The sequence below is a fragment of the Populus trichocarpa genome, chromosome 6, assembly GCF_000002775.5.
Source record: "Populus trichocarpa isolate Nisqually-1 chromosome 6, P.trichocarpa_v4.1, whole genome shotgun sequence".
Taxonomy (NCBI): domain Eukaryota; kingdom Viridiplantae; phylum Streptophyta; class Magnoliopsida; order Malpighiales; family Salicaceae; genus Populus; species Populus trichocarpa.
Window position 1 is genome coordinate 18,836,635 of NC_037290.2, and position 26,853 is coordinate 18,863,487.

The 26,853-nt window shown below is 35.2% G+C and overlaps 3 protein-coding genes across 9 annotated transcripts; 2 read left to right on the plus strand and 1 right to left on the minus strand.

The window, feature by feature from the left end:
* The first annotated feature begins 5,861 nt into the window (after nt 1–5,861).
* On the plus strand, nt 5,862–14,862 carry LOC18100567 (AUGMIN subunit 8). 6 transcript variants are annotated; one of them, XM_024602448.2, is made up of 8 exons: nt 5,862–6,235; nt 8,339–8,397; nt 8,502–9,787; nt 10,284–10,403; nt 12,581–12,697; nt 12,788–12,877; nt 13,356–13,463; nt 14,525–14,862. In XM_024602448.2, exons 2-8 carry the CDS (start codon nt 8,367–8,369, stop codon nt 14,624–14,626), a joined length of 1,854 nt encoding a protein of 617 aa, XP_024458216.2. In that variant the 5' UTR covers nt 5,862–6,235; nt 8,339–8,366; the 3' UTR covers nt 14,627–14,862. The 6 variants fall into 6 exon arrangements, 5 of the variants coding, with proteins under 5 accessions (XP_024458216.2, XP_006381879.3, XP_024458215.2 ...); XM_024602447.2 differs by lacking the exon at nt 5,862–6,235 and adding an exon at nt 7,791–8,212; XM_006381817.3 differs by lacking the exon at nt 8,339–8,397.
* A 2,317-nt stretch (nt 14,863–17,179) lies between these two features.
* On the plus strand, nt 17,180–21,798 carry LOC7465970 (pentatricopeptide repeat-containing protein At4g30700). 2 transcript variants are annotated; one of them, XM_024603481.2, is made up of 2 exons: nt 17,180–19,821; nt 20,431–21,798. In XM_024603481.2, exon 1 carries the CDS (start codon nt 17,362–17,364, stop codon nt 19,762–19,764), a length of 2,403 nt encoding a protein of 800 aa, XP_024459249.1. In that variant the 5' UTR covers nt 17,180–17,361; the 3' UTR covers nt 19,765–19,821; nt 20,431–21,798. The 2 variants fall into 2 exon arrangements, with proteins under 2 accessions (XP_024459249.1, XP_002309359.2); XM_002309323.4 differs by having other exon boundaries at nt 20,434–21,798.
* On the minus strand, nt 20,893–25,728 carry LOC7465969 (cellulose synthase A catalytic subunit 7 [UDP-forming]). Its single transcript, XM_006381818.3, has 13 exons — nt 25,483–25,728; nt 25,191–25,386; nt 24,893–25,092; nt 24,702–24,795; nt 24,496–24,610; nt 24,103–24,369; nt 23,623–23,968; nt 23,259–23,522; nt 22,941–23,153; nt 22,634–22,841; nt 22,337–22,533; nt 21,862–22,215; nt 20,893–21,664 (listed from the first exon to the last, which is right to left on the minus strand). The coding sequence occupies exons 1-13, from the start codon at nt 25,555–25,557 to the stop codon at nt 21,083–21,085; spliced, it is 3,111 nt and encodes a 1,036-aa protein (XP_006381880.2). The 5' UTR covers nt 25,558–25,728; the 3' UTR covers nt 20,893–21,082.
* Nucleotides 25,729–26,853: the final 1,125 nt, after the last annotated feature.

Consider the following 26,853-nt stretch of genomic DNA (forward strand, 5'->3'; position numbering starts at 1 on the left):
ACTGCCACATAATTAATCAAGCTATTACAACTATCCATGAACCAATAAGAAAAAACAACGGGTGAGAATCATGGACTGTTTTCCGAGCATGAAGAAAATAAGGTGTTCATTTTGGAATCTTCCTTTTCCAAATAATCAATAACAGTAGCTCCATACCACATGGGGATTTGGGACTGGTAATAACTTGATGGTGGAATGTCTCCACAACAAAACGGAACACATCAATCAAGCCAGCTTATCTCTTTTGGAGAAGTAAAATCCTAGTTGGTCTCAGGAGAGAGGGGGAGAGAGAGAGAGAGAGAGAGAGAGAGTCAAAAAAAGAAAAAAAAAAGAAAAGAGAAGAAAAGGAAAGAGGACTTGCGGGGGTACCTTTAAGACAAGCAAGGGCTTGACTGCAATGATTGTGTTGCCCATGCATGCTTTTGGTTTCTTCGCTGCTTTTATTCATGGAAGATCGTGCCTGTCTGAGACAGCACAGCATAAATTTGCATCTTTTATTTTACAATTTATTTATTCATTGTAACTTAACTAAACAAATTATCTTTTTATTATTAATAATTATTAATTGCGTGTACTTTGTTTAATTATTATCCGAATTATCTCATTATGTCATGAATTTGAACGCATCACAGTTACAGTAACTTCATCGAAATTGCCTTTAAATGAATCATCATTATCTTCTTCTTCTTTTTTGCAATCCACATTGAACTTTTTTACCCAGTAATGATTGACCACAATATCATTAAATATTATTATAATTTGAGGATTTTTTTAAAAAAAAAACAAATATATTATATGTCCCAGAATGCACTGTGGCCAAGGACGAGTGAAAAGCAAGGGTCCCCGAAAGAAGGGGGACAAAGACCCTTGTCTTAAGCTGAAAGCTACATAACATACGATGTGTCTAAATCATCCCTAAGTATAATCTGGAGGTAAACTACTTCAACGCAATTTGTTTGTTGCCTCGATCTTAACGGTCAAATCTTGGAAGGATGACGTGGTCCCTTGCATCAGAAAAAATGGGTCCAAAATGCCTTTTGCAGTTCACAAGATATAAAGTACTAGATGGTCAAGAGTCAAGACAAATGGGGGTTTGTGTTTTTTATTTTTTTTTGCACAAGCGGTGGAGCAAAAATATTCTTTAATTTAATCCTTGTTTTTGTGTCAATTCGACAAGCAAGCCCTTATACAAAATAATCTTCAATTTACCCCTATATTTCTCACATCCCATCAATCCAAACTAATTGAAACAAATTGCAAGCAATGTAGTCTCTCTTTATAGTATAAAATAGTCATATTTGATTTATAATTTTGTAGAATTAAATTGAAAATATAACGCATCTAAAATGAATAATCTTGACATAAGGTTTTTTTACGAGGGCTTATTTGCTGAATTGATAAGAACACAAGGGCTAGGTTGGTGTTCCCACTCATTCTCGTGGCTAGGGCTTTTGGAGTTTTGGTTGGCGTCTTACCGTCAATAATTTTTTTCTAATATATCAATTGTTATAAATGATAACTTTTAATAACTAATTTGGTTTATGATTAGTTTTTCTATCGTTAGAGCATCTTTAAGGAGAGAAGCTATTTAGAAGAGCCAAATTAGTAATATAATATTTTTTATATATGCACTTCAATGAAAAAAAAACTATTTAGAAAATTCAATTATATTTTAATATATTTGATATTAATATAATTATTCGTTAATAGTAACTAACTAATACAATTTCAATCGAACCATTTTTTCTTCATCAAAATATATTAAACAAATTCTTAACTCTTTTGACCAACATGTAGGAATAAGTCTTCAACTTAGAAATGCTAATTTGACTCTTCTTTTCTAGCTATAAAAATGATGAATGAAAGTCGAAAAAATTATCTTTTCTTTTTAGCATTTTTTTTTTAGCTCTTCCTTTAAAGATATCCTTATAATTCTTATAAAGTAGAAAGTGTTTTAAGAGTTGTTGTTATATACTTTTTAAATGTATTTTTTTAATATTCTTTTATAATTTTAATGTAATGGTGTAAAATATAAAAAAACAAATATAAAAAATTTATTTTAATATATTAAAAAAAAACATCTTCCAACCACCACGATGTAAAACAAACTCATCGGCAATAAGTAAAGAGCTGTAAATGGGACTTTTTCCTTTCGGCTTGAAAGCAATGGCCCACTCAAAAAGAATGGAGGTCTGATAGAATAATGGTAGCTAGTTACCCCAAAAATTCAATATTTTTTTTTGTTATTTTTTCTAATAATTAATTTTTTTTTTGTTTTTTTGAATAGTTTTCACGTGTTGATATCAAAAATAATTTTTAAAAAATAAAAAAATATCATTTTAATACATTTCAGCATAAAAATCATTTTAAAATACAACCACTGCTACAACCTCAAATAAAAAAATAAGATTTTAGATTTTTAAAAGTCATTCTAGGAAGAGATCCTAAGCTTCTTCCGTTTTTTTTTACCAAGATTTACTCATTAAATGACAGTGTTTATTATATATATAAAAAATCAAATCGTGAAAGGTAATTCTTATCAAATTTAATATTAAGATTATAATTATAAATTGAGTAATTGATAAAATTCCAATTACATGATGACACGTCACTTAATAAATAACTATAGTTTTTAATAATTCTTGGACACCTACAACATACTTTAATTCTTTTTCAAATTGAGATTAAATCGAAAGTCTATGTGAGTGTTTTAATTATTTGCTCCTTAATTCATATTGAACTTAAATCTCCCTTTTCTTCTAGCCCATTGATCAAATGAAGTGCTTTAACTTCAAATAAGTTGAGATCCATCTTAAGAACTTTTATTATTTATTTATGTTTTTTACATGAACTTTAAAAATCATGCAAATTATATAATTTCAGTACCTCAATATTTTTCCAATTCAATTTTAGTACAAAAAATTATTTTTGTTATTTTTTTTAGTCCCAGGTTGAGAAATGAAAAAAAGATTACTGAATTCTGGTGGTAGATAGAGAAAAGTATCATTAACATTGATTTATGCCATAAAAAAAGACGATATTTGTGTCAAATAGTTCCATTTAATGAGGGGAGTTCATATTAGGTTTTTTTTTCCCCTTTAAAGTTCATGAAAACATATATAAGCTCAGGTTGATTTTGATTTTTAGGGCGGTTTGTTGAGGCCATAAATAGGCTTATCACGGTTCTTATGGTGTTTTGGATTAAAAATAGATTGAAAAACAAGTTTTTGGATAAAAAAACTTGAATCATGATTTTTCTGTCACCACAGTAGCCGGAATCTGAGCAAATCAGACAACTTGTTGTCAACCTCAGTAGGTGACGCATCGTCTGTTTTTTCTTCTTCAAAATTCATTCATCCTAGTTGCAAACAAAAAAAATTAAAACTCAATCATACGGGGCTTGACAAAATGGGTCATGCAAGCCAGACCGAATAACACTTGGCCTTTGCACTCTTTTTTTCTAATTTTTTTATGGTTTTTTCTCTATTTTTTTTTAATTTATATTTAAATTAGTACATCTTCTCTCTTTCATTTTGTTTGGAGAGCCTCTTTTAAATGACAATTATTTTTTTTAGTTATGCATTTAAATTTGAAGAGTTTTTCTGATTCATCAACAATTTTTTTTTATCTTTTGTATCGATGAACTTTATTTTTTAAAATAAAAAAATTATTTTCAGATAATATTTCTAATATGTGCAACCTTACATGATGTTTTTTTCCCTTTTTATTTTATTAAACTAATTTAATTTGTGTCTCTATTTCTATTATCGTTTACTTAAATAAAAAATTTATTTTAATAAACAAATTTAAAAAATACAACCAGGTAAATATCATATCTTTTGAGATTAAATATCTTGATCTACACATGTCTCTCGATTTTTTAAGTTTTATTTTTAGGTATCATCAATGACTTTTTATTTATTTATTCAAACATATAGTTTTTAATTTATTTAATTTTATGAATGTATAATTGTTTTGATTTAAGCTTAAATTTTTTAAACTACAAAAATGCATTATAAAACTTATATATATAATGTTTTTAAAAATAAAAATCACGGGTCACATTACTAATATTTTCTTTTAGAAGTTTGATCATTTATTTCTATGTCCATTTAAAATAACATTATAATAAAATAAAAGTATGTTGACATCAGTGTTGAAGAGGCTCAAAAATCCCAACTTTCAAAACAGCTCCAAACTCTTGTACCACAACATTATAATATAACCTTTTGGGAGTTCCTGGCAGCCGGAAATAAGCAGCCTGTTGAGCAATCGTGTTTGGTCAACTAAGAAGATTACGTGTAAAAAACGATTAGAACAAGTCAAACCAGAGAACCACTAGTTCCTACAGTATGCTAACCCGCATGCTATTTATTTTTCCACATATTAAGTATTGACCAAGTCTCCAGCTGCTCAAAAAGTCGCCAACAAACATAAAGGATGTGGACAATCGCCTTTATTAATCATGCGTCTTAAACAAAATCCGTTGCCGTACTACTATATTAAAAAATATATTAAAATATTTTTTGATTTCTGTAAATTTAATTTTTTTTAAATGTGATTATGATTGTTTTTTAAAGTATTTTTTATTTAAAAATATATTAAAATAATATTTTTTATTTTTAAAAAATAATTTTTGATATTTGTATAAAATAAAATGATTCGAAAATACTAAAAAACTTAATTTAAAATAAAAAAATTTAATTTTTTTTAAATATTTTTAAAATACAGATACAAACAAGGTTGATTTATAAGTTTCGTTTCTTCTATCCATGAAAAGTCTTCATAATTATTTTATTGACCTTTTTCCTCTGGGTCTTTGTACTGGGATTTTGTGAGATGGCTAGTGATGCTAGCTAGCATCATGTGGTTAACAACTTCCTGTGGAAAAGTTGCGCAACAGACCAATTTCCTGACAGAAACTTGAGGTTAGGACAAGACATAGACAGAGACATGGAGAGAGGATTGGTTCCTTCCCGGAGACGAAGGGAATTTTCTATGATGACACTGATGGAAAAGGGCAAACCCTTTAAACATTTCTTTTATGACTTCTTCTGCTATCTTTTTCTTGATGATTAATTAAACTACAATAATACCTGTATTAATAAGTAAGCTGAGTAAAGATGGAGTCCACTCTCTTTAAGTAGAATAAAAAAAACACGCCTCATAAAGAGCAAAAAAAAAAAAAAAAAAAAAAAAAGAAGAGAAAAGGATAAATTTTTTTAGTGTCAAATTTGTTCTTCAAAGTGTTGATTTGTCTTCAGTAGTAAAATTAATTATGTTTTTTGCTAAATTGAGTATTAATTTAATGTCAAAATATTTTCTTCAATACTATGAGAATTTTATAGCAAGATAATTAAAAAAAATATCAATGAATGAAATAAAAAAATATTCTAGTTTATAGTATTTTCTCTCTTGTACTATAAATAATAACAAACATTCTCCGGAAAAGCATTTTAGGCTTTAAATGAGTGTTAGAAAACAATTAATTACTACTATCAAAGAAAAAAACAATGAGTTACAAGGTAAAAAGAAAAAACTGAAAAAAAAATAAGAATTATAATTTAATTTAAATTCAATGGATATTAACCCAATTCAAACAACATATTTTTTTTATATAAATAATAGATATGATATAAATATTATAAAATTCATTATGAAACTAACATTTTTTTTGTTGAATATTAAATAATAATTGAATAATAAATAGTATAAATTCAATGAATAAAATATAAATTTTGAAATTTCTTATTTAATAAATAATAAATAAAATATAAATATAAAGAAACTCGACCGCAAATACCGATTATCATCCCACTCCGGAAGAAAAGTCCTTAAAACCGTCAATAAAGTAGGTGGCGCGAAAACAACGGTCCCCTTCTCAACTGAAAAACCGCCCCTTGCATTCCTTCCCTCTCCCTCATTTTTCATTCAAAACCTTCTCTTCTTTTCTTTATTTTATTAATTTACATGTTACTCTCCCTCCCTCCCTCCCCCTCTCTCCAAAACTACAATCGCTGCACTCCCATCACCGGAATTTTCTCTCTCCCAACCACCGTTGACTCTCTCTCATCTTTGTCTTCGGCGATCTCTTGAAGCGGCCAGAGTCTTTCTCTGTTCAATTTCCAATCTTTTTTCCAGGATACTGGAGCGGTATCAACAGAGTTAATTATAATTGATTAGTCTCCTACTTTCCATCATCAAAAGACAGTTTGACTTGTGTCAGTAATGAAAGGTGAGAAATCTTCCCTTCCTTTAACATAAATATATTAAATTTTTACCCTTTTGCCAGTTATGGAGAAACCTTGATCTCCTTCTTACTTTTTTTTTCCCTTTTTGGGGGGATGGGTTAAATTCTGTTTTTAATCAGAATTTTGAGAAATGTAAAATGTTTGTATGGTTCAGTGTGTATCTTTCTTCTGCCATTTCTGAGAGATTTATACAGTTCTCTCTCTCACTCACTCACTCTCTCTCTCTTTATCACTGTATTACTTGTCTTCCATATCAGAGACATAAACCTGCCAAAATAGATTCTTTATTAAAAATCCAAACTTTTCATTAAATCTTTCTGGGTTTTCATGGATCTGTGCAACTAAATCAAGAAATAAGGATTTCCCCACTGGTCAAAACGTAAATAGTATAATACACCAAGCTCTGCACTCAAGGGAATCAGTTCTACGATTTAGTATAACTTAAAAAGATTTTTACTACTGTGAATTAATACTTAATAATTATGAATTAGTGAGTGTGAGTAAGTAGTAGTAGTTCATGGGGATGGGCAATGATCTTGCTTGCACGTGGTCCTCCATGTCTGTTCCCATAACCCCCAAGAACATTAGCACCTGCAACTTCAATCTTCTAATCATTAAACTATTTTAAATTGTTTGCATAAGAACAGATCACATTATTTCCAATGTTTTTTTTTCTTTCTTGTACTCTAGTTTCACTAGATGACAATTCAAGAAAACTCAGGTTAGAAAATGAAGAACAGTTGAAATTAATTCACCATGGGATGGATCCCAATGAGGCAACTCTTTGTTTCATTAATGCCCATCACAGTTTATATTTGAACAAATACCTGTCATTTTATTTCTCATCCAATAACATGTTAAGAACACTTGCGCTGGATAGAGTCGATTTGGACAGTTAGTGCAGATCACACACAATTACCTTATTTTACAGACTTTTAAACCCTAACACCCATATTAATGGGAATCACAGTTTCATCCTAAGATATGGTGTTTATGTTTATGCTAATTTTAGCACAGGGAGTTATGGATAAATATAGAAGGTGAAGCAAATAATTCTTTTTTTCTTTGTTGATGTTTTGTTTTTTATTTATTTATTAATGTGAGTGTTCGGGTTAGATTGTGTGTACTTTGACTAATCTTATGAATCCTGAAATTAATTGTCATACAAGCCTTCAGTAGTTATGAGATTTTACAGGATTCGAACCGATGATCTTTAAGAAACAAACGTAAAACCTAATTAGTTAAGCTGTTATTTTTCTTTGTTGATGTTTGCTTATATGCGGTAAGTTTTGAAATTACATAAAAATTTAATTTATTTTTATATTTTTGAATGGTTTTAATATTTTTGAATATTAAAAATAATTTTAAAAAATAAAAAATATTTTTCTAATATACTTTTAAATAAAAAATACTCTAAAAATACTCTTTTACACCCACACCTCTTCGGCTATTCATCATAAAAAGAAGTAAAAAGAGAGGGAGAAGGAAACGGGGAAATAGGTGGGTAATGCTGTGCTGGTGAGTGTACCTCAATTGCCAGCCCAGCCGACAGTGGCACTCCCGTGAGAGGGAGTAAAAAAAAAAAGAAAAAGAAAAAACAACCATTCTTATCCTACGCACCCGTTTTTGTTGTCTTTTATCCTATCCTATGCCTCTCCATCACAGTAGTCCACTCTTCAGTCTCCCCATTTTCACAGGGGACCCCTTAGACCAAGAGTTAGTTTTATTTCAACCCAAAAAAACAGTGATGACCGTTAATGCACGTTGTGCCACTCTCCGGATTTTTCTGTGCCACATTTTGGCCCCTGATGGTGTTTTATCGTAACCATTGCTTAGACTCTTTGTCATGGCCTGATCTGCTTGGATTCGGGCTTATTTTGATGAAAAATCAATACGCACTTGCATTTATTTATTTTTATTCTCAAATTCATAATCTTTCAGATCCGAGTCTCTGTAAAGATGTAAGCTTTTTTCAATTTTTGGGGTTTCTTTTTCTTTTTTATTGGTTTATATTCTTTGCTGTTTTTACTGCCATTCTCTAGTATCTTTACTTTACTTTTCTTTCTGGTTATGTGCATTTGTGGCAGATTTATTACAGGGAAAAGGATCTTCTTTATGAGCAATTTGTGTGATTCCTTTCAATGTGGTATACTTGAAAATGAAGCTGTCAAATTTGGTTGTTTAATTATGTGAAAGAATCCATAAATGTGGTCTAATTTGGATAGTTTTTGATGGATGTGTGTGAATTAGAGAAGCACACAGCAGTTCTTGATAAACCAAGACCTCCCTTGGTTTCAGCTGAAAGAAACAGCAATGCAACCGCAGCAGCAGCCACCCGCCGTCCTCGGACGAGGGAAGTTAGTTCCAGGTACAAATCATCCTCTCCAACAACACCTTCTGTTGCTAGGCGTTTCCCGTCACCAAGCCTCACTAGAACATTGCCTACACCTTCCCAAGTGTTGCCTAAAAGATCTCAATCGGCCGAGAGGAGGCGCCCTTCATTTCCACCTTCACCCCCAAACCCCTCCACACCGGTTCAAGATTCATCAGTAGATGTGCAATTTCCATCTAGAAGGCTAAGTTCCGGTGGCCGGTTACAAGAGAGTTTATGGCCTTCTACAATGAGAAGTCTTAGTGTTTCATTTCAATCAGATAGTATTTCTATTCCTATCAGTAAGAAGGAAAAACCAGTTAATAATGTCACCTCCGATCGAACATTGAGGCCTTCTTCAAATGTAGTTCATAAGCAGGCCGAAATGCCTACTGGGTCCCGAAAGCCTACACCAGAGAGAAAGAGGAGTCCTCTTAAAGGGAAGAATTCGCAGGATCAATCAGAGAACTCTAAACCAGTGGATGGCTTACATTCTAGATTGATTGATCAGCATCGATGGCCTAGTAGGATAGGTGGGAAGGTATCTTCGAATACATCATTGAATAGAAGTGTGGATCTCACTGATAAGAGTGTGAAATCTTTGTCAACTCCAGTTGGAGTTGGATTATCTTCACTCAGGAGAACTCCCACACCTGATAGTGTAATAAAACCTTTACAAGTTTCTGCTAGTGATACTGCGAGGATATCGCTAGAAGAAATTGGCATAGTGTCTGAGGTGAATTCAGTTGGTGATAAATTGCAGCGGATAGCTGGGGCTCAGAAACTTGTTGCATCAAGTTTATCGGACAGAATATCATTGGCAAGTCCTGCAGTTAGATCTCAGTCCTTGCCAACTCCTGGATCGCGTCCTGCATCACCAAGTAGGAATTGCATTAGTAGAGGTGTAAGTCCAGCACGGACAAGACCATCTACTCCTCCTACAGGGGTTAGCCCATCTCGGATAAGGCTATCAAGTGTCTCCAGTCAATTCAATAATTCTACTTCTGTGCTTAGTTTTATAGCGGATTTTAAAAAGGGGAAAAAGGGTGCAAGCTATATTGAAGATGCTCATCAGATACGACTTCTATACAACAGATATTTGCAGTGGAGATTTGCTAATGCCCGGGCAGGGGCTGTTCTTTACTTTCAGAAGGTGACCGCCGAGGTAGTAATCATTTACCGACTTCCTTAGAATGTAGGTTTCCTGAATCTGCCATTTATCTTAATGTTTTGTTAATTGCATGGAACTTTTGATGCCATATTTCATGTGGGCCTTCTTTCACTAAATATAATTCTAGCCATATGGTGCCTTTAGTCGTTATTCAAGGCAATATTTTCTTAGTTTCAGTCCTTTTTAGTGGCTACAGCTATTAGATTTCTTTTTATTAAAAAACACAGAAAGTTGTATGCTTGTTTCGAGTAATGCAAAACCATGGGGAAAAAAGAATGGTGTTCTGGTGAAGAAAAAATAGGGCTGGTTGTTAAAATGCACCGCTATTTATGGTTCAATAGGCCTTTTATGTTTCAGTGATTTTTAATTGAAGATGAACCTTGGCTTATGAATAGAGCATGATTAAGCTTTTGTTCTTAAATTTGATGTTCAAAGAGAATTTCCTTTCCTTTGATGTTTTAAATTCTCAAAACATGTTTTGATGGTGCAGAGAACCTTATACAACGTTTGGGACACCACTTTAGCTTTGTGGGATTCGGTAATCAGGAAGAGGATCAATCTCCAAAAGCTAAAATTGGAGCTCAAACTGAATGCAGTATTGACTGATCAAGTAATGCCTCTCTTTACCATGACGTTACTGTTTTAGTATTTCACAACATGATCTAATTGTTTCTATTTATCTGCTGAATGGTTTTCTCTGTCAGTATGTTGTAGGTTGTGGTTCTTTATGGCAACCAATATGTGTTTTAGATTGATTTATTTCGTTCTAATCCTTATTTGTCGTTAATTTAATTTAAAATTATATAAATAGAAGTTGCAATCATTTCTACTTGAGGGGAATGAGGGGAAAAAACTATATTCAAATCCATGATTGTAATGACCTGCAACAAGGGATCCAGGTTCTGTCTGCTGAGTGTGGATAAACACTTTTCATTAAAACACCTAACATGTAGGTAGTATGTCAAGTGTTTGGGAGAAAGATGAGTTTTAGTCCTATATAAATGTTCATGCTATCTAGCATCAACTTAGATTGGCATTGTTTAAGGTTCTTGCAACATACAGGGTAAGCAAATATTTGTGATGAAGCACCCGCCATCATAACTTATTGTCTACAGAAATGGAAGAGTAGGGGGCTTCAAACCAATCATGTGCAAAATACGCCTATATGCATCTGGGAGATCTTGAATTATATGGACAGATCGAAGGTTAACAGTTGTTGAATAGGGGAGCTTTGAAAAGCAGTTTTTCGAAGCTATAAGTAATCACTTGGCAATTTTATTCTCAGTGAAATGTGGATTTCTGATATTTTTGGTGGGGAAAGAAAAATGTTGATTTGAAAAAGAAAAAAAGCTAATTGCTATCCCTTCTCTTCTGTAAAATTAGTTTCATGGGATTTGAATTGAAAATGATAATCCATTTGTTTCTCTGAGGTGAACACCACCATGCTCCTGTTCTATGAATGTAGTGCCCAAAGCATGGTGAAGTTGGAAAGATATGGTTGAATCGAATGTACACTAGAGCATTTGGAATTTTGAAAAGCAGTGAATGTATAATTTGAAATCTATATTTTTAAATAGAACATTGTAGTGGTTTGGGCATCTATGAAAAAACAAGTTCTTGCACAAGGAGCAAGCCAATAAAATGCAAGGGCTGTTGAACTGGACTGGACTGTGATTGGTCTTCTCCAATCTCTTAAAACCCACGGTTGGATAGAATGTGGAGAGGAAGGAGAGGAGTAGAAGTTCATGAGGGAAAAACATTATGAGTTTCTATGGAATGGTTGTTCACAAATACTTTAGTTATCCAGTTGCATCAACTGATGTTATAATTGGGTGATTAGCTGATAACAACAAGAGCTTTCTCTTTCTATGGTAAAATCAAAGCACACGCACCCGCACACACAAAAAAGATATAAGCAGTCCATTTCATGTCTTTATTATATGCGGCTTATATGAACTGGTACCCCATCAAACAAAATAGAAGCATTTGTGAGAAGGCAGTTGTAAGATGGGTTGAAGTTACTGGAGACATTAAGCTGTGTGAATCAGGGGCCAACACCAGTATCTGTACGGAGAGGATAGATTCTGATGAGAACTTGTAAGAGATGAGCAAAAGACCAAAGGGAATATAATATAACTTGGTTATGGCAGAATCAAAACAAGATGGCCTTTATCTTAATGAACAAGAGCATCTGCAGGGAGACAAATTGCAAGAGATTTGGTTATTGTCGGCATTGCTTCAGAATTGTTAACTTCCAGCATCTTGTTTCTGGATTAAATGTGGCTCTAAAAATGATGGGGAAGAAGTTTGATTCCACGCTAGTGGGGAACTTTATCTTATGGTATGCTAAAAATCAAGCACTTATTGGTTGTTTGTTGTCTGAAAAATAATGTACATGTTATTATTTGACAAAATGTGGTTGCTTTTCATGTTTTTAATAGATCAAATAGGGTCTTAAGCTGGTTTAAAATCCAACACATCGGAAGAAGTCTCTGCTGTTGTAGGATCAAGTTGATGTTGAAGAAAACAAGCTTAGTTTCCTGTTATATTCTCAATTCTATAGATGTACTTCTTACAAAGAAACATGTTCATGTGAAAAAGATACCCTGGTTAGAGTCAACTTCAAACATCTTGGTGGTCAATTTCATTTCAAAATTTATTTTAAATTTGTTCAAGTTCTTTATTCATGCATCATTTCCTAAACTAGTTTCGAACTGAGGTTTAGTCTTGCTGAGTTGAATCCAATTGAGTTACCCCATTATCTAATTGCTATGCCAATTGATTTAGATCGCCTACCTTGATGATTGGGCTTTACTTGAGAAAGATCATATTGATTCTTTATCTGGGGCTGTGGAAGATCTGGAGGCAAGCACTCTTCGTCTTCCAGTGACTGGTGGGGCAAAGGTATGTTTTGTTTTAACAGAAAATCGGAAGTGATTTCTGGAGAGAGAAATTATGGACATTGATGTCATTATTGGTGCTGTACTTTTTCAGGCAGATATAGAATCTTTGAAGGTTGCTATTTGCTCAGCTGTTGATGTGATGCAGGCAATGGGATCTTCCATATGTTCTTTACTTCCAAGAGTGAGATACATGTCTTAGCTATCTCTCTTTCAATTTTGTCAATTAATGCATAAAGCGTGATGATGAGGTTTCCCCCCTTAGTTCTCATTTGAGCTGCATGTTCATTTTACCATTATATGAACCATGCATCGTTAATCAGTTCCCACTTGATGGTTGAAGTGGATAACAAGGGAAGAGATAGCTGGAAATAGATTGGCAAATTGAATTTTTATTTTTATGGACCATGCTCACCTTGTTGTTTAAGCTCCCATTATGACTAGGAATCACTCATTTGAAGTGCAAAATCAAACTCTTATCAATTCTTTCATGGATTTTTCTTCATTTAGTTTAACTCTTTAAATTTTAAATTGAATTAATTCCATTTTAGGCTACGCTTCTCAATTTCCAATGCTCTCCTCAAACTACATACTGTTGTTGCCAAAATTATTTGCAGATCTAATGCTTATTTGTGGTTCTTTTATTATATTTCGTGTTATAGGTGGAGGGGATGAATGCTTTGGTTTATGAGCTCGCCATTGTTGCAGCACAAGAGAAAGCCAAGCTTGATCAATGTGAAGCTCTATTGGCGTCAACAACAGCTATGCAGGTGAGAACAAAAACGCATGCTGTATTACTTGGGTTTTCGTAGGGGGGGAAAAAAGCGTAGTGAGATACCCACTACAACGTGCTAAACATTTCATGTGCCATATTTCTCTTTAAGCAAAACAGTCTTTTGGTTCTGTGCATTAGAAATCTTAACTGCTCATGGATCAATTTCCTTTTCTGTTCTTTTTACCAAACTTCTGTCTAGAAACACTTGAGAGAATTATTTATTGAGGATGGAACTTGATACAAGTAGATAAGTTCAAGCTTTGTTTTGGCTTGAAGAATCCCATCATTTGCAAGGTTCCGATAAAACCCAACAATCCAATCCCAGCAAACATGTACTAGAACAAGCTTATATTGTATTTCTATGGATTGATAAACTGTTTATGTTCCGGCTGTCATGGCCGCCCAACATGCTTTAAAACATGTTTGCTGCATGGTGGGAGTGGTTAGGTCTGGATTTGAGTGTTGCCCTTGTAAATGCAGAGCAAAACCCTTGTCAGTCAATAAATTGCTGTCGCATAACCTGTCCTAACAGAACTTGTTCATGCGGCATCATCCTAGTTAAGTTGTATCAATTGTTCGAGCTTTTTATTTATTTGATATGGTTGAGGAATGGCAGTGCTACTGCTACCTGGTTAGATATTCAAGTTGTTGGGATTAATCAATACTGTCTCTCTCTCTCTCCCTCTCCCCCCCCCCCTGTCTCTCACGATTGTCTTCAACAGATTAATTATTACACAAGTGGACAATCTGTTCTGTCCTCTATCAGATTGGCTGGCCTAGATCAGTCCATCATTACTTGTATGGCTTGAAAGGCTGGCCTTCTAGCAAAAACAAAAAGTTCTATTTTTTGTCTCTGGGCAAGCATGTAGCTGGGGTCCCTTGCATATATACGTAAAACACCTGTGGAAAAAATCAAAATCATTCAGTTTTTTAGTTTTTCTAGCTAGCTTGTCGTGCACAATTTTAGGGTTTTTTTTTCTTTTATTTTTTTAAAAAAATACTATTGTCGTGGAATGTATATATTGGATATATCTAATTGCTTTCAGCATCAAGCAGGTAGAGGAGTACAGCATTAGGACTCATCGTATACAAACGAAAGAAGCTCTGGAGAAGCAACCACCACCACTCATGGCCATGAAAACACCTTCATGGCCCTGATCAACCACTAGACTAACTTTTCTTCACTCGGTAGAGATAAAATTACAGGGTCTTCTCTGGTCAAATGTAAATTGATTTTTTTTTTTCATCTTAACTTCAGTGGGGAAATTTATTTTGTTTTATTCTCTTTTTTTTTTTTTCCAGTAGTGAGCCTTCGGCTCCATCTTTTCCTGTAATTTTCTTGTATCAAGGGAATGGAAAGAAAATGAGAAGGAAGGAAAGGATTGGAAATTCAAGATCTCATATAAGTAAAAAAAAAAAAGTTTCATATCCCATGTTTCCCTGTATACTTGGCGCGCATAAATATATATATAGAGGCCATGAATATTAAGGGCTCGTTCGGGAACGCGGCTGCGGCTGTGTTCCCAAAAAATTTGAATTTTTTTTAATTTTTGCTAAAATTTAATATGGTTTGTATGTTTTGGATCGTTTTGATGTGCTGATGTCAAAAATAATTTTTTAAAAATGAAAAAAATATTATTGGCATGTATTTTGGCACGAAAAGTTATTTGAAAAGCACTTGCAATCACACTGTCTAACACGCTCTAAATTGGTGTGACTTCATTGATCTAGAGGCCATGAGTAGTGAATTGATCGGTTTACTTCAATGGGTCAAAAAAAATTACAGAGCTGTCATTTTAACCTTTCTTAATCATAGCTAAAAAGTGAAACAATAAAATATAAGGGATTAAATAAAAAAATAAAATAAAGGGGGGATAAAATGATGATACATTATATTGACCCGGGTTAACAAGTAAATTTTACAACCCGAGTAATAGACATGATTATAATCAGTTAATCCAATTAGATAATATGTTTCTTTTCTTTTCGTTCTTTTATTCTTTTCCTGACATGGCCTTCATTGGGTCTTAATTGACCACGAATTGGATTAAATCTGAAAATAAATTGAAGATTTATAAAAAAAATTAAAGATGAAGTTAAAAAAATCATAATATATCAACTCGGTCAATTTAAATAAAAAAAGATTTATGACCTGGGTCATTGACATGATCTCAGTTAAACATAATTTTTTAAACTAAATGATAAAAGATAATGAAACTATATATTTTTTTATTTTAAGTTAAATAAAAAAAATTAACAATAACAAAGAATTAAATTGTATTTTTAAAAAAAATTAAAGGGAAAATACATTAATCAACAAAAATAAAGGCTCGAGATATTATATCTTAACCCGTTATAACTTTGATCCATGGCTGGATAGAAACTAGATGTAATAAAAATTTATTTTTAAGATTCTTATGCTCAAAAACAAAGAATATAAAAAATTGCAAAACCCCCCTTCTAAAACAGAGCCAAGGACCACGAGCCTAGTGGCCCTGCATGTATGTACCCTATAAAAAGAGCCCAGGCACGCCATACTAGTGGCTTATATATATATATATATATTCTTTTAAGTTGCCCACCCTTATTTTTTTTTATAAAAAGATCATTAGATGATGTCTCATTTATTTGCTTATATTTTGGTCTCCACAGGGATAATTGGAAAATTAGGATAAAATCATTTTCTTTCTAAAAACTCATTTTATAACCCATTTTAACCTCATCAAAAATCATCAAAACACCTATAAACCAATTTATTAACCTAAGAAATTCAAAAAAATAATCCTAAAATACAAAATCAAATTGGGTTAGATTTTTCTTTCTCGATTTTGATCTAGTTTTTAGGTATTATTGAGATTCTAAATAACCACCATTGAGCTACTTTTTTCAAATGAAACCCGTGAATATCAAGATAAATTAATTTGGTGACCGTAATGTGCAAAAACGATGAATTTCTTTTTCTATACTTGAATCCAGTGAAACTCTCTTTCTTTCATAAACTAGGGACTTGAAAATAATAATAATAAAAAGTTTTGTATTAAAATTGAATTTAAAAAAATATAAATAACCGAACAATTCTAATTTTTAAAATTGAAGAACTAAATTATACTTTTCTCACCAACTTTAAACACATCTGTTCTTGTCTTTTTTATGTTGCTTCTCATTCTTTTAATTTTTCTTTTAGTCAGCAAATACAAATCAATTGGCTATTAACTTTGTAACTAAATGACTCAATTGATGAAAACAAAAGTTAAAAGTTAAAAGATCAAAATAAAAAAAATAAAAAAAGAGCCGCTCCAATCCATAATGTATTATGAGTCTCTAAATAGTATTTAACACTATTAAACACCACCCTCGCTTTTTAGTTTATTTCTTATATTAAGTGTCAATTTTTTTTCCTTTTGGAAATCTCCTAATCTTTATTTTCATCTTCTTTTTTATTTATTGGAATCAAACATCCCAATTTCCATAACATAAATTACATGTTCTATTAAAAAATAAAATATCTTGAAAGTTAAACAAAGTTAATAATTTTATAATATATATATATATATATAATCAAAAAGTACTTTGACCAATAAAAAGTCTTTATGCTAGATACACCAACGAAACGACATCGCAAAGAGGTCAGTCACATCTCCACGAAAACGACCTTGTCGTTCAACATGAAACAATAATCGTTTCACTTTCGCATAAAAAGAAAAAAACAGAAGGAAAAACCCCTGTAGGCTGTAGGCTGTAGGCTGTGGTGGTGGTGTCTCGAGGAGAGCTCTCGTCAAGTCTCCAGCTCCACCCTCTCCCCCACTCTCTTCTTCGTTAACAACCAACCAACCAGCAACAAAAAAATGAATAACCAATCCTCAGTTGCATAGGAAATAGCAGGAAACACTCAGATGTCTCTCCCAAAAACCATACTAGCATCATTGACAGTAGCTAAAACTTGCTATTACATACCTCGTACCCGCGATTTCTTTCTCAATCTCCTCAGAAAAGCTGCCACCCTCTCTCACTTAACCCAACTCCAAGCCCAGCTAATCCACCACAGCCTCCTCCTAAACGACATTTCGATCGCCACCAAACTCACCCACAAATTCTTCGACTTCAATGCCACTCTCCACGCTCGTGCACTCTTTTTCTCCGTCCCGAAACCGGACCTTTTCCTCTTTAACGTTCTCATTAAAGGCTTCTCCACCAATAACAAGCCTTTGTCGGCGATTTCTCTGTTTACCCATTTGAGAAAAAGCACTCGTTTAAAGCCCGATGATTATAGTTATGCTTTCGTTGTATCGGCTGCGGCGAGTCTTGGGGATGCTAGAATTGGTGGGATATTACATGGAAAGGCAATAATTGATGGGTTTGGTTTGGATTTGTTTGTTGGGTCTGCCCTTGTCGACTTTTATTTTAAAATTTGGCGGGAAAATTTAGCTATTAAGGTGTTTGATAGATTGCCTCAAATAGATACTGTTTTGTATAATACAATGATATCTGGGTTTGTTAAGAATTCTTGTTTCGAGGACTCAATTAGAGTTTTTGGAGATATGGTTTTGGGTAATGGGCCCAGGTTTGATTTAACTACAGTTATAGCTGTTTTACCTGCTGTGGCTGAGTTACAAGAGTTGAAATTAGGCATGCAAATTCTGTGTTTGGCTATAAAGTGTGGTTTCTATTCTCATGTTTCGTTGCTTACGGGCTTGATTTCGTTGTTCTCGAAATGCGGGGAAGTTGAGATTGCGAGGTTGTTGTTTGGGGAGATTCGTAAGAAAGACTTGATTTCTTGTAATGCAATGATTTCAGGGTTTACTTGCAATGGCGAGACTGAGGATTCGGTGAGGTTGTTCAAAGAACTGCTTAGTTCTGGAGAGAGAGTTAGTTCAAGTACTATTGTGGGGTTGATTCCTGTGTATTCTCCTTTCGGTCATTCATATCTTTGTAATTGTATCCATGGTTTTTGTGTGAAACTTGGTATCGTTTCCCATTCTTCTGTTTCAACTGCATTGACTACTGTTTATTGTAGATTGAATGAAATGATATTTGCAAGGCAACTTTTTGATGAATCAGCAGAGAAGACTTTAGCTTCTTGGAATGCAATGATCTCGGGTTGTACCCAAAATGGTTTAACAGATGCAGCAATCTCCCTTTTTCAGACGATGCAAAAAAATAATGTCAATCCAAATCCAGTTACTGTTACCAGCATTCTTTCGGCTTGTGCTCAAATTGGAGCCTTAAGTCTTGGAGAATGGGTACACAGTTTAATTAAGAGCAATCGTTTTGAGTCCAATGTCTATGTTTCAACGGCTCTGATTGACATGTATGCAAAGTGTGGGAGCATTACAGTAGCTAGGGAATTATTTGATCTGATGCCTGAGAAGAATGAGGTGACTTGGAACGCCATGATTTCTGGTTATGGTCTCCATGGGCACGGGCAGGAAGCACTAAAGCTCTTTTACGATATGTTGTCTTCTTCTGTTAAACCCACTGGTCTCACTTTTCTCTCTGTATTGTATGCTTGCAGTCATGCTGGGTTAGTGAAAGAAGGAGATGGAATTTTTCACACTATGGTCCATGACTTCGGCTTTGAACCATTAGCCGAGCATTATGCATGCATGGTTGATATCCTTGGACGAGCTGGACAATTGAAAAAGGCTTTGGAATTTATCAAGGCAATGCCCGTTGAGCCTGGTCCTCCCGTGTGGGGTGCCCTGCTTGGAGCTTGTATGATCCACAAGGACACAAACCTAGCTCATGTAGCTTCTGAAAAGTTATTTGAATTGGACCCAGAAAATATAGGATACTATGTCTTAATGTCGAATATCTATTCAGTAGAGAGGAAATATCCACAAGCTGCTTCAGTAAGACAAGTAGCTAAGAAGAAAAGGCTAGCAAAGACTCCAGGCTGTACATTGATTGAGATTGGTCAGGTCCCACATGTCTTCACATCTGGTGACCAGTCCCATCCACAATCAAAGGCAATCTATGCAGAACTAGATAAATTGACTGGAAAGATGACAGAGGCAGGATTCCAGACAGAGACTACCACTGTTTTGCATGATCTGGAGGAGGAAGAGAAGGAACTGACAATGAAGGTTCACAGTGAGAAGTTGGCCATTGCCTTTGGCCTTATCTCTACTGAACCTGGAGCTGAAATTAGGATTATCAAGAATCTCCGAGTTTGTTTAGACTGTCATAATTGGACTAAGTTCTTGTCAAAGATCACAAAGAGAGTTATTGTGGTAAGGGATGCCAATAGATTCCATCACTTCAAAGATGGTCTCTGTTCATGTGGAGACTATTGGTGAAAAAAGATGTCCTGCTTCAATCTTTTCAAGTCATTTCAGGAAAGCAGATATTTTCTGGTAAGTAAATGCTTTTCATGTTGTGATACCATGAGAGATTAAACAAAATAACAGTTCAGTCAATTTGGTTTTCTGGGTTGCACTTTTGAACTTATCCTGTTGCTTCTAGGTAATCGTAGGAAAATTTCTTAACAAATCTATGCGTTGCATTTTAGTGAAAAAGGAAATTGTGTTTCAAATAAGCTTCATGACCTATTTCATGCATTGTTTTTCCTCCATGTGCTTTGTGTATATATCAACGAAATTCTCCAATGCTTTTTTGCATGCTGTTTACATTATCTGGAACTAGAACACGAAGGTTGTTTATTATCCTCCCTCAGTTATCTGAAATCTAGTTTATTGAAGAGTTTGGACAAGAGCCAATTGGAAGTTCTTTTGGATATCAGTAAATGCTATTTTGAACATAAAATGATGAACAATTGCTGAGGCTTGCATCATGGCTATTCTCAAAGAGAATAGAAAATGTCATCCTTGTAGCCACAACCTTAAGATTAGTGCATAAGCCTCAAATCTTCACTGTAGGTTTGCCTTTCAGATTGACCTTGAAAACTTTCATACATTACCTTCTTTTCCATTTCTTCCCCTCATGGAATTCACGTTCTTTTCCAGCAGAGATTGGCATAACATATACCAACTATGTTTGGTCTGTGCATTTGGGACCTCATCAGATATTCAAGGAACAAGCAGAAATGGACTGCGGTATAAATAGATAACAGCATGTTCCAGCATAGGATCCTTAATCAATAAAGGATTATAATTTGAGTTCTTCTAGTGAAGATCTTCCCAAGAAACACCAGGCTTGCTTTGACATGCATGTTCATGCACTTGGAGGTTTCTTGATTGACAAGGAACGAAGTTTTCAAACATTTTAGGTGAATTTTTAATATAAGCCATCATTGACACATGCTCCATGACTTATGAGATTTATTTACTGGCCCAGGATGACTTGTGAGACCTTCAAAGATTGAGATTCTTGGTGTTTTGAGATAGGTGCAGTGGTTAGAACTTTTGCAATCCAAGTGTATAAAGCAGAATTATGCACTCCTTGGGGCTGTTAGTGTGAACGCGTGATAAGGAAAATGTTTTTCATTTCAATTACAAAACTGGGTTCAATGCTCGTTGCTATACAAGATTTTCACTCTAATTTTATTCCTTGGGCATCTCCATTTTGTCGGTTACATCGCATATCGTATTCCCATAGAAGCAATATGTACATGTATATTCTAGAGATGCACAAATCAACTAGAAAACAAGCACACATTTAACAGTTGATTCCACATTGCTTGGTGTCAGGTCCCTTGGTTTTCATCACAAATGGATCGATTCGGACCCATAGCAAGGAGAAGATGGAAGCCAAGAGCACTGACCATATAACAACAATAGTGGGTGTCCTGTTTTGCCTCCCCATTAGACCTTTGAGGAATGGGTAGAGATGGACAATCACCCAGAAGGCAAAGAAGAGCTTCCCAAATAGAGGTCCCCATGACTGATACCCATTGTTTATGGCATCTGAGACTCCAGCAACAACTCCAACAAGGTTGATGATCAAGATAGTGGTTGGAGGGATAAGCAGGGTTGTCCATTTAAATGCGTATAGTTCTCCAAAATCGTCATCATCTGTTGCCTTGGATGTGACAGTGAAGTTTGTGTCGATACCAGCTAAAACTTTCAGAAGACCTTGGACAACAGCAAAGAGGTGAGCTGATACACCACCTATAACCCAGAATTGCTCGTTTCTCCACCATTCCTCAATGCTTACTCCGCTCCATCTTAACTCAAGAATACCCGTTGAAAAGATTGACAAAAACAAGCCAATGAAGAAAAGACTCGCAAAGGTGCTTATCTGGATCACAAACAAATTGAGAACATGTAATGATATTGTTATAAATGAACAAAATCATGTTCTCGTGTTAACATAGCATTTGAAAACATCTTATTGTTACTTCAGAGTTCAATTCCAGTATCGTTTTTTTGTAATGGTTTTGCCTTTTAAAGCTTTCCGTTGTGTTTCAACGGAGGAAATAACAATTGTATCATTACCTCTGGCATGATGAATTTATCAGTAAGCAGGCAGATGGCGGGGAGGCAACAGTAGGCAACGAGTGCTAAGGAAGTGAAGGGGTAGATAGTTGTGTTCACATATGCAAACCTCTCGAGCCACTTGAGCTTTCCTTCCTTGTAGCCATACAACATAGGGCTGTGACGACTGAAGAAAATCTCAACAGAACCAAGAGCCCATCGAAGCACTTGGTTGAGCCGATCTGATAGATTGATGGGAGCTGAGCCCTTAAATGCAGCTAACTTTGGCATACAGTAAATAGACCTCCATCCACGGCAATGCATCTTAAAACCTGTCAGAATATCCTCTGTGATTGAACCGTAAATCCAGCCCAGCTGCACAGGAAAAGGCAAATTTATTCAATGGAGAAACTTCTAAGCAACAAGCAAACTTTCTTTTCAACCTAAATTGCTCAACGCTTTGTGGAGATACAGAAATTTTTGCTGTTTACATTACCTCGAGTCCCCATTCAGTTTTGTCTTCATACCCACAACTGATCACATGGATGGCTTCTTTTAGCAGAGCCGCTGGACTCGAGGAAGGAGGTACGCCACCTTCTTCCATTAAAGTTGAAGTCACAAAAATTGTTGACTGTCCAAACCTCTTTTCAAAATTCATTTGAGACATCAGTAGCTCCTTCTCGTTATCCATTCCTGTCCAGCATGCCTTACACATTAGGATGAGGGAAGGGAAAGAAGATTGTTGGGAAATCAGTATGAAAAGAATGTTATCCAGTTAAAGATCTTTGAAAACCTTGCAGGCTTGTGCCTTCTCCAACTGCACCATTCTTAGCATTCTTCTTTTTGCGACGCCCAAAACATGGGCAGCAGTCACAGGTCACCATCTTTGGGCGCTTGGGTTCTTTTGGAGGGTCGTAGCCATACAGAGCTTGCCTTTTGAAAACGCATCCTGTGCCGACGTACACCGGACCCTGAATTCCATCTAGACCTTTCATGTTAATCTGCAGGCGACACAGAGAAACAAAACATCATCTCGCTTTCCACACGCACGGCGTATGAGAACATACACAAGCATGGGTTTGTTTTAGTCCAGGATTTACATCAAAGAAAACAGTATTCCTGTTGGCGTAACGATCATGTCTATCAATGCCATCGAATCTTTGAGGGAATTGCACGTAGCAAACTCTCTTTCCAATCTGGGGGTCCATCAAGAAACACATAGCCTCTCGAACGGCCTTGCTATTGTTTATATAATGGTCACAATCCAAGTTCAGCATGAAAGGAGCATTGGTTAGCACTGCAGAGACCCGAATCTGAAAATTGCAAAAAGTCAGAGGTATCACATCACATGCAGGCCTTTCAAAGGTGAGAGAACTCGATGCATGTAAGATAAACGAATTTTTCTCAAGTTTATTTACCAGGGCATTCATGGCACCGGCCTTCTTATGATGTGAAAAACCAGGTCTCTTCTCACGAGATACATATACAAGGCGAGGGAGCTCATTTCCTTCAGTGTCATGGCCTCCACTGTGACCAAGAAATACTTGAATCATACCAGGGTGATCCCTGGTATTGTTTCCAGGCCATGGTGTCCCATCTTGCATGATCCACCCCTCTGGAGGAACCTTCTGTGCTTTTGCTACAATTGCATTTATCCTAACCTTGAATTCTTCATATTCTCTCTGCCAAAGACCAAAAATCATAGAATGTTAGCTAAAATAGATTGCAAGTACTTCAAGCTTTGAAAAATTCTATAGGGTTCTACACTAACTACAAACAAACCTTCATAGCTCGACGTTCCTTGACAAAGGTTGGCTGAACTTTGTCCTTGAGATAATCGATCTTCAGAGCAAAGTAAAACTCAGGAGCTCGAGGTTCTATGCTATATTTCTTGCAGAATGGAACCCATTTTCGAGCAAATTCAGCAGTTTCAGACATGGCTTCAAAGGTGCACATGGAAGCGCCATCATCAGAGAGGTAACATGAGATCTTTTCAACTGGGTAGTCCATGGCCAAAATTGATAAAATTGTGTTACCCGTAACAAGAGGGGGTTCCTTCATAGGATCCACAGTACTGACAAAGATATCAGCTGGCGCTAGCATATTGGGCTCGCCTTCCCGTTCGTATCTGCGTTGCAAAAAAATATCAGTGGTTTTTTTCTGAAACTTGCTTTAGCAGGAAAAGAAATCATTGGAGTCGGTTTCCCGAACATATAAATCTTGGAAATTCTAAATTTGTTCTGGTTTGAGAATTCTATGGACCTGAGAGAAAGGCGATCCAGATAAGTCTCGCGATCAATAGGCAACCACTTGGGGAACTGATCAAGAATCCATGAAATCGCAAACCAGATTTCACAGACTATAGATGTCAGCCATAGCCCAATTGCATCATGCACCGGATGCAAAATTCTATAGCGAAGAAAGAAGGCAAGTATGATCAGCCTAGCAACAATAACCATTCTATACGGATTGATCTTGCTCGACGCAATTGGTACTTTCCTGGAGAGTGGCTGTCTTGCCTCGTCTAACCTGCAATAATAGTTCACAACATATCATTCAATGTCAACTGATGATTTCGGAAGAAGGCTAATTTGTCGTTACAAACATGGCAAGATTGGTCTAGGCATATCCTACTATAAGAAACTGGATACATACATGGCTGCTTCGGCATCATCTTCTTGTTCAGGCCCCAGATTCCCTTGCTGCATTTTCCAATCATCCATCCTCTCTTTCCACCCTCCCTCTTTCTTTGCGTCCCATCTTGCGCTTCCTGTTTCGTGCAAATACATGAAAATCATGTGAGATTATCGTAATAATGTTTCGGTTAATCATTTCAATCAATGCTTGTGACAAGTAAATACCAGGTTCAGAAACTGGATATGGGTGCACTCTCTTATGAAGTGAAGAAGATAGCATCTGCTCTCCATGAGATCCAATAGGGAACTCTCCGCTCACCTGCACAGATGTTAAACCATTTTTATATTCTCCACTTAAAAATTTCTAAAACAAATCCATTGAATTGGAACCAAAACAAAAGAGCAGCATCACTTACAGGTCTTGATCTGACACCAGTTATGACTGGTGGGAAGTGGCTATTTTCTTCATCGTCATGGCCTCTTCCATAAGTCATCTTCCCATGAAGCATTGCCTCGGTGAGATACTTATTCTTGTCTTGCTCATCTTCAATGATGAACTCGTGTTCAATATCATCCAAATCATCTTCATCATCATCCCCCTCAACCCTTGGACTCCCTATACAAATTTCTCAAATAATGAAAAATCCACGCCAAGACAACAGTACTGTTATAGCTTTGCAATAAAAGATAAGATCGAAGAGAATGATATTTTACCTTTGAGACGCTTGTATCTAGTCTTGCACTGAGGACAGTTTTGAGTCCCTTCTCTTCTTTCATACTCGTAGCATGGTCTACACGCAGGAAAACCACACTCATTGCAAGCCACAAACAAATCACCATCTACAGTTAGGCCAATCTCATCCCCACATATCTCACAAACTTGGCCATCCAAGTTCTTCAAGGGTTTATGCTGCACCAAAACAAAAACAAACACAAAGAAGTCACTTCATGCATGGTTTCTTGCTGCAGGCTCTTGTTTGAGGTATGTTTTGTTAGTGTTTGTTACCTCTTCATGGCCATGAATGACAACAAGCTCGTTGCGGTTGTGAGAGCCAGCGACAAGTCCAGCACTGGCTTCCATGTTGAGCAATGGAAAGGGGCGAGAGAGCTACTGGGTTGAGAGGGGGTGAGTGTTTCTTTTTTATGAATGGAAGGGTAGGGTATAGAAAGTTGTGCTGGATCTCTTGCTCTCACCTAATGTGGCATGTTAAGGGTGGTGGTGTGGAAGTTGGTTGCAGAGTCGCCATTGCCTTGAAGTTAAGCTTCGTCTATTTTTCAACTACCGTGCCCTTCTCTTATGCCTTCTTTTCGACGACCAACTCGGTTTCAGTATTATATCTCTAGTTTTCGGATATCATTTCTTGATAATTTATTTTAGCTCTTTTGTATTTTTTTTTTTAAAAAAGAACTTGGAAAATGAAGTAAATCTTACACTTGGCCTCCCTTTAGTTACACTTATGTTTGATTTTTACTAGTGTGTTTGTGTTTTTTTTTTATTTTTGCGTTTGTTATGGTTAACCCTTCACAGTAAAAAACGCAAAAGTTACTAAAAGCAAAAAAAACACAGCAGAAAAGACATGAATTTACTGCTTTTACTTTTGCATTTTTTGCTGTAAAAAGTTATACCCCCCAACAAAAACAAAAACCCATTACTTAATATTGACATGGGTGTGTTTTTGTTTGATTCAACAACAAATTGAACGACTTTCTTTACAGCAGGAAGAGCTAGGGGCATGGACTCGGACTCGAATTTTATTGTTCTTTGGATAGGAACTCAAATGTTGTTCTTATACCAGCAAAAACCGAAAGAAGAAAGGGGGAAATATAACGGCTGATTAGACCACGTTTATACTTGGGATTGACATTTGGGCACAGTACTAGTTTTGTAATTTTTCAAGTGAAGATCACTTGGCGTTTGAGTTAAGCATGCATGCTCGTTAGTCGCATGCTGTTTAGGCTGAAGGAAGCCGGAGACAAGTTCTTGGTTAACACTGAAACAGTTCATGTCTGCTTCTTTTCTTTTTTCATTACTTTTTGTTAATTAATTGTTTCTTCTGTTGCTCAAAATACTCTTGGTAATCGTGGCTCTACAAAATTACTCGAGGCCTTTCAGTAATGCCTGTAAACTTGATCAACTCTTCCTCTCTTTTGACTAATGCTATGCATGATGAAAAACCACTTCCGAATTCTTTTTCCAAAACAATATGATTATTGGTATATTATGAAAAAGAATGATTTACAAACAAGTTTTTCATACTAAATTGAATTTTCTCAGTTGAGTTGATTCCGATGTCTTGAGTTTTCGTTCTAAATAGAATTCTCAAAAATTTAATTTTTTTTTATTTAAAATGTTTTTTTTATTATTTTAATAAGCAAA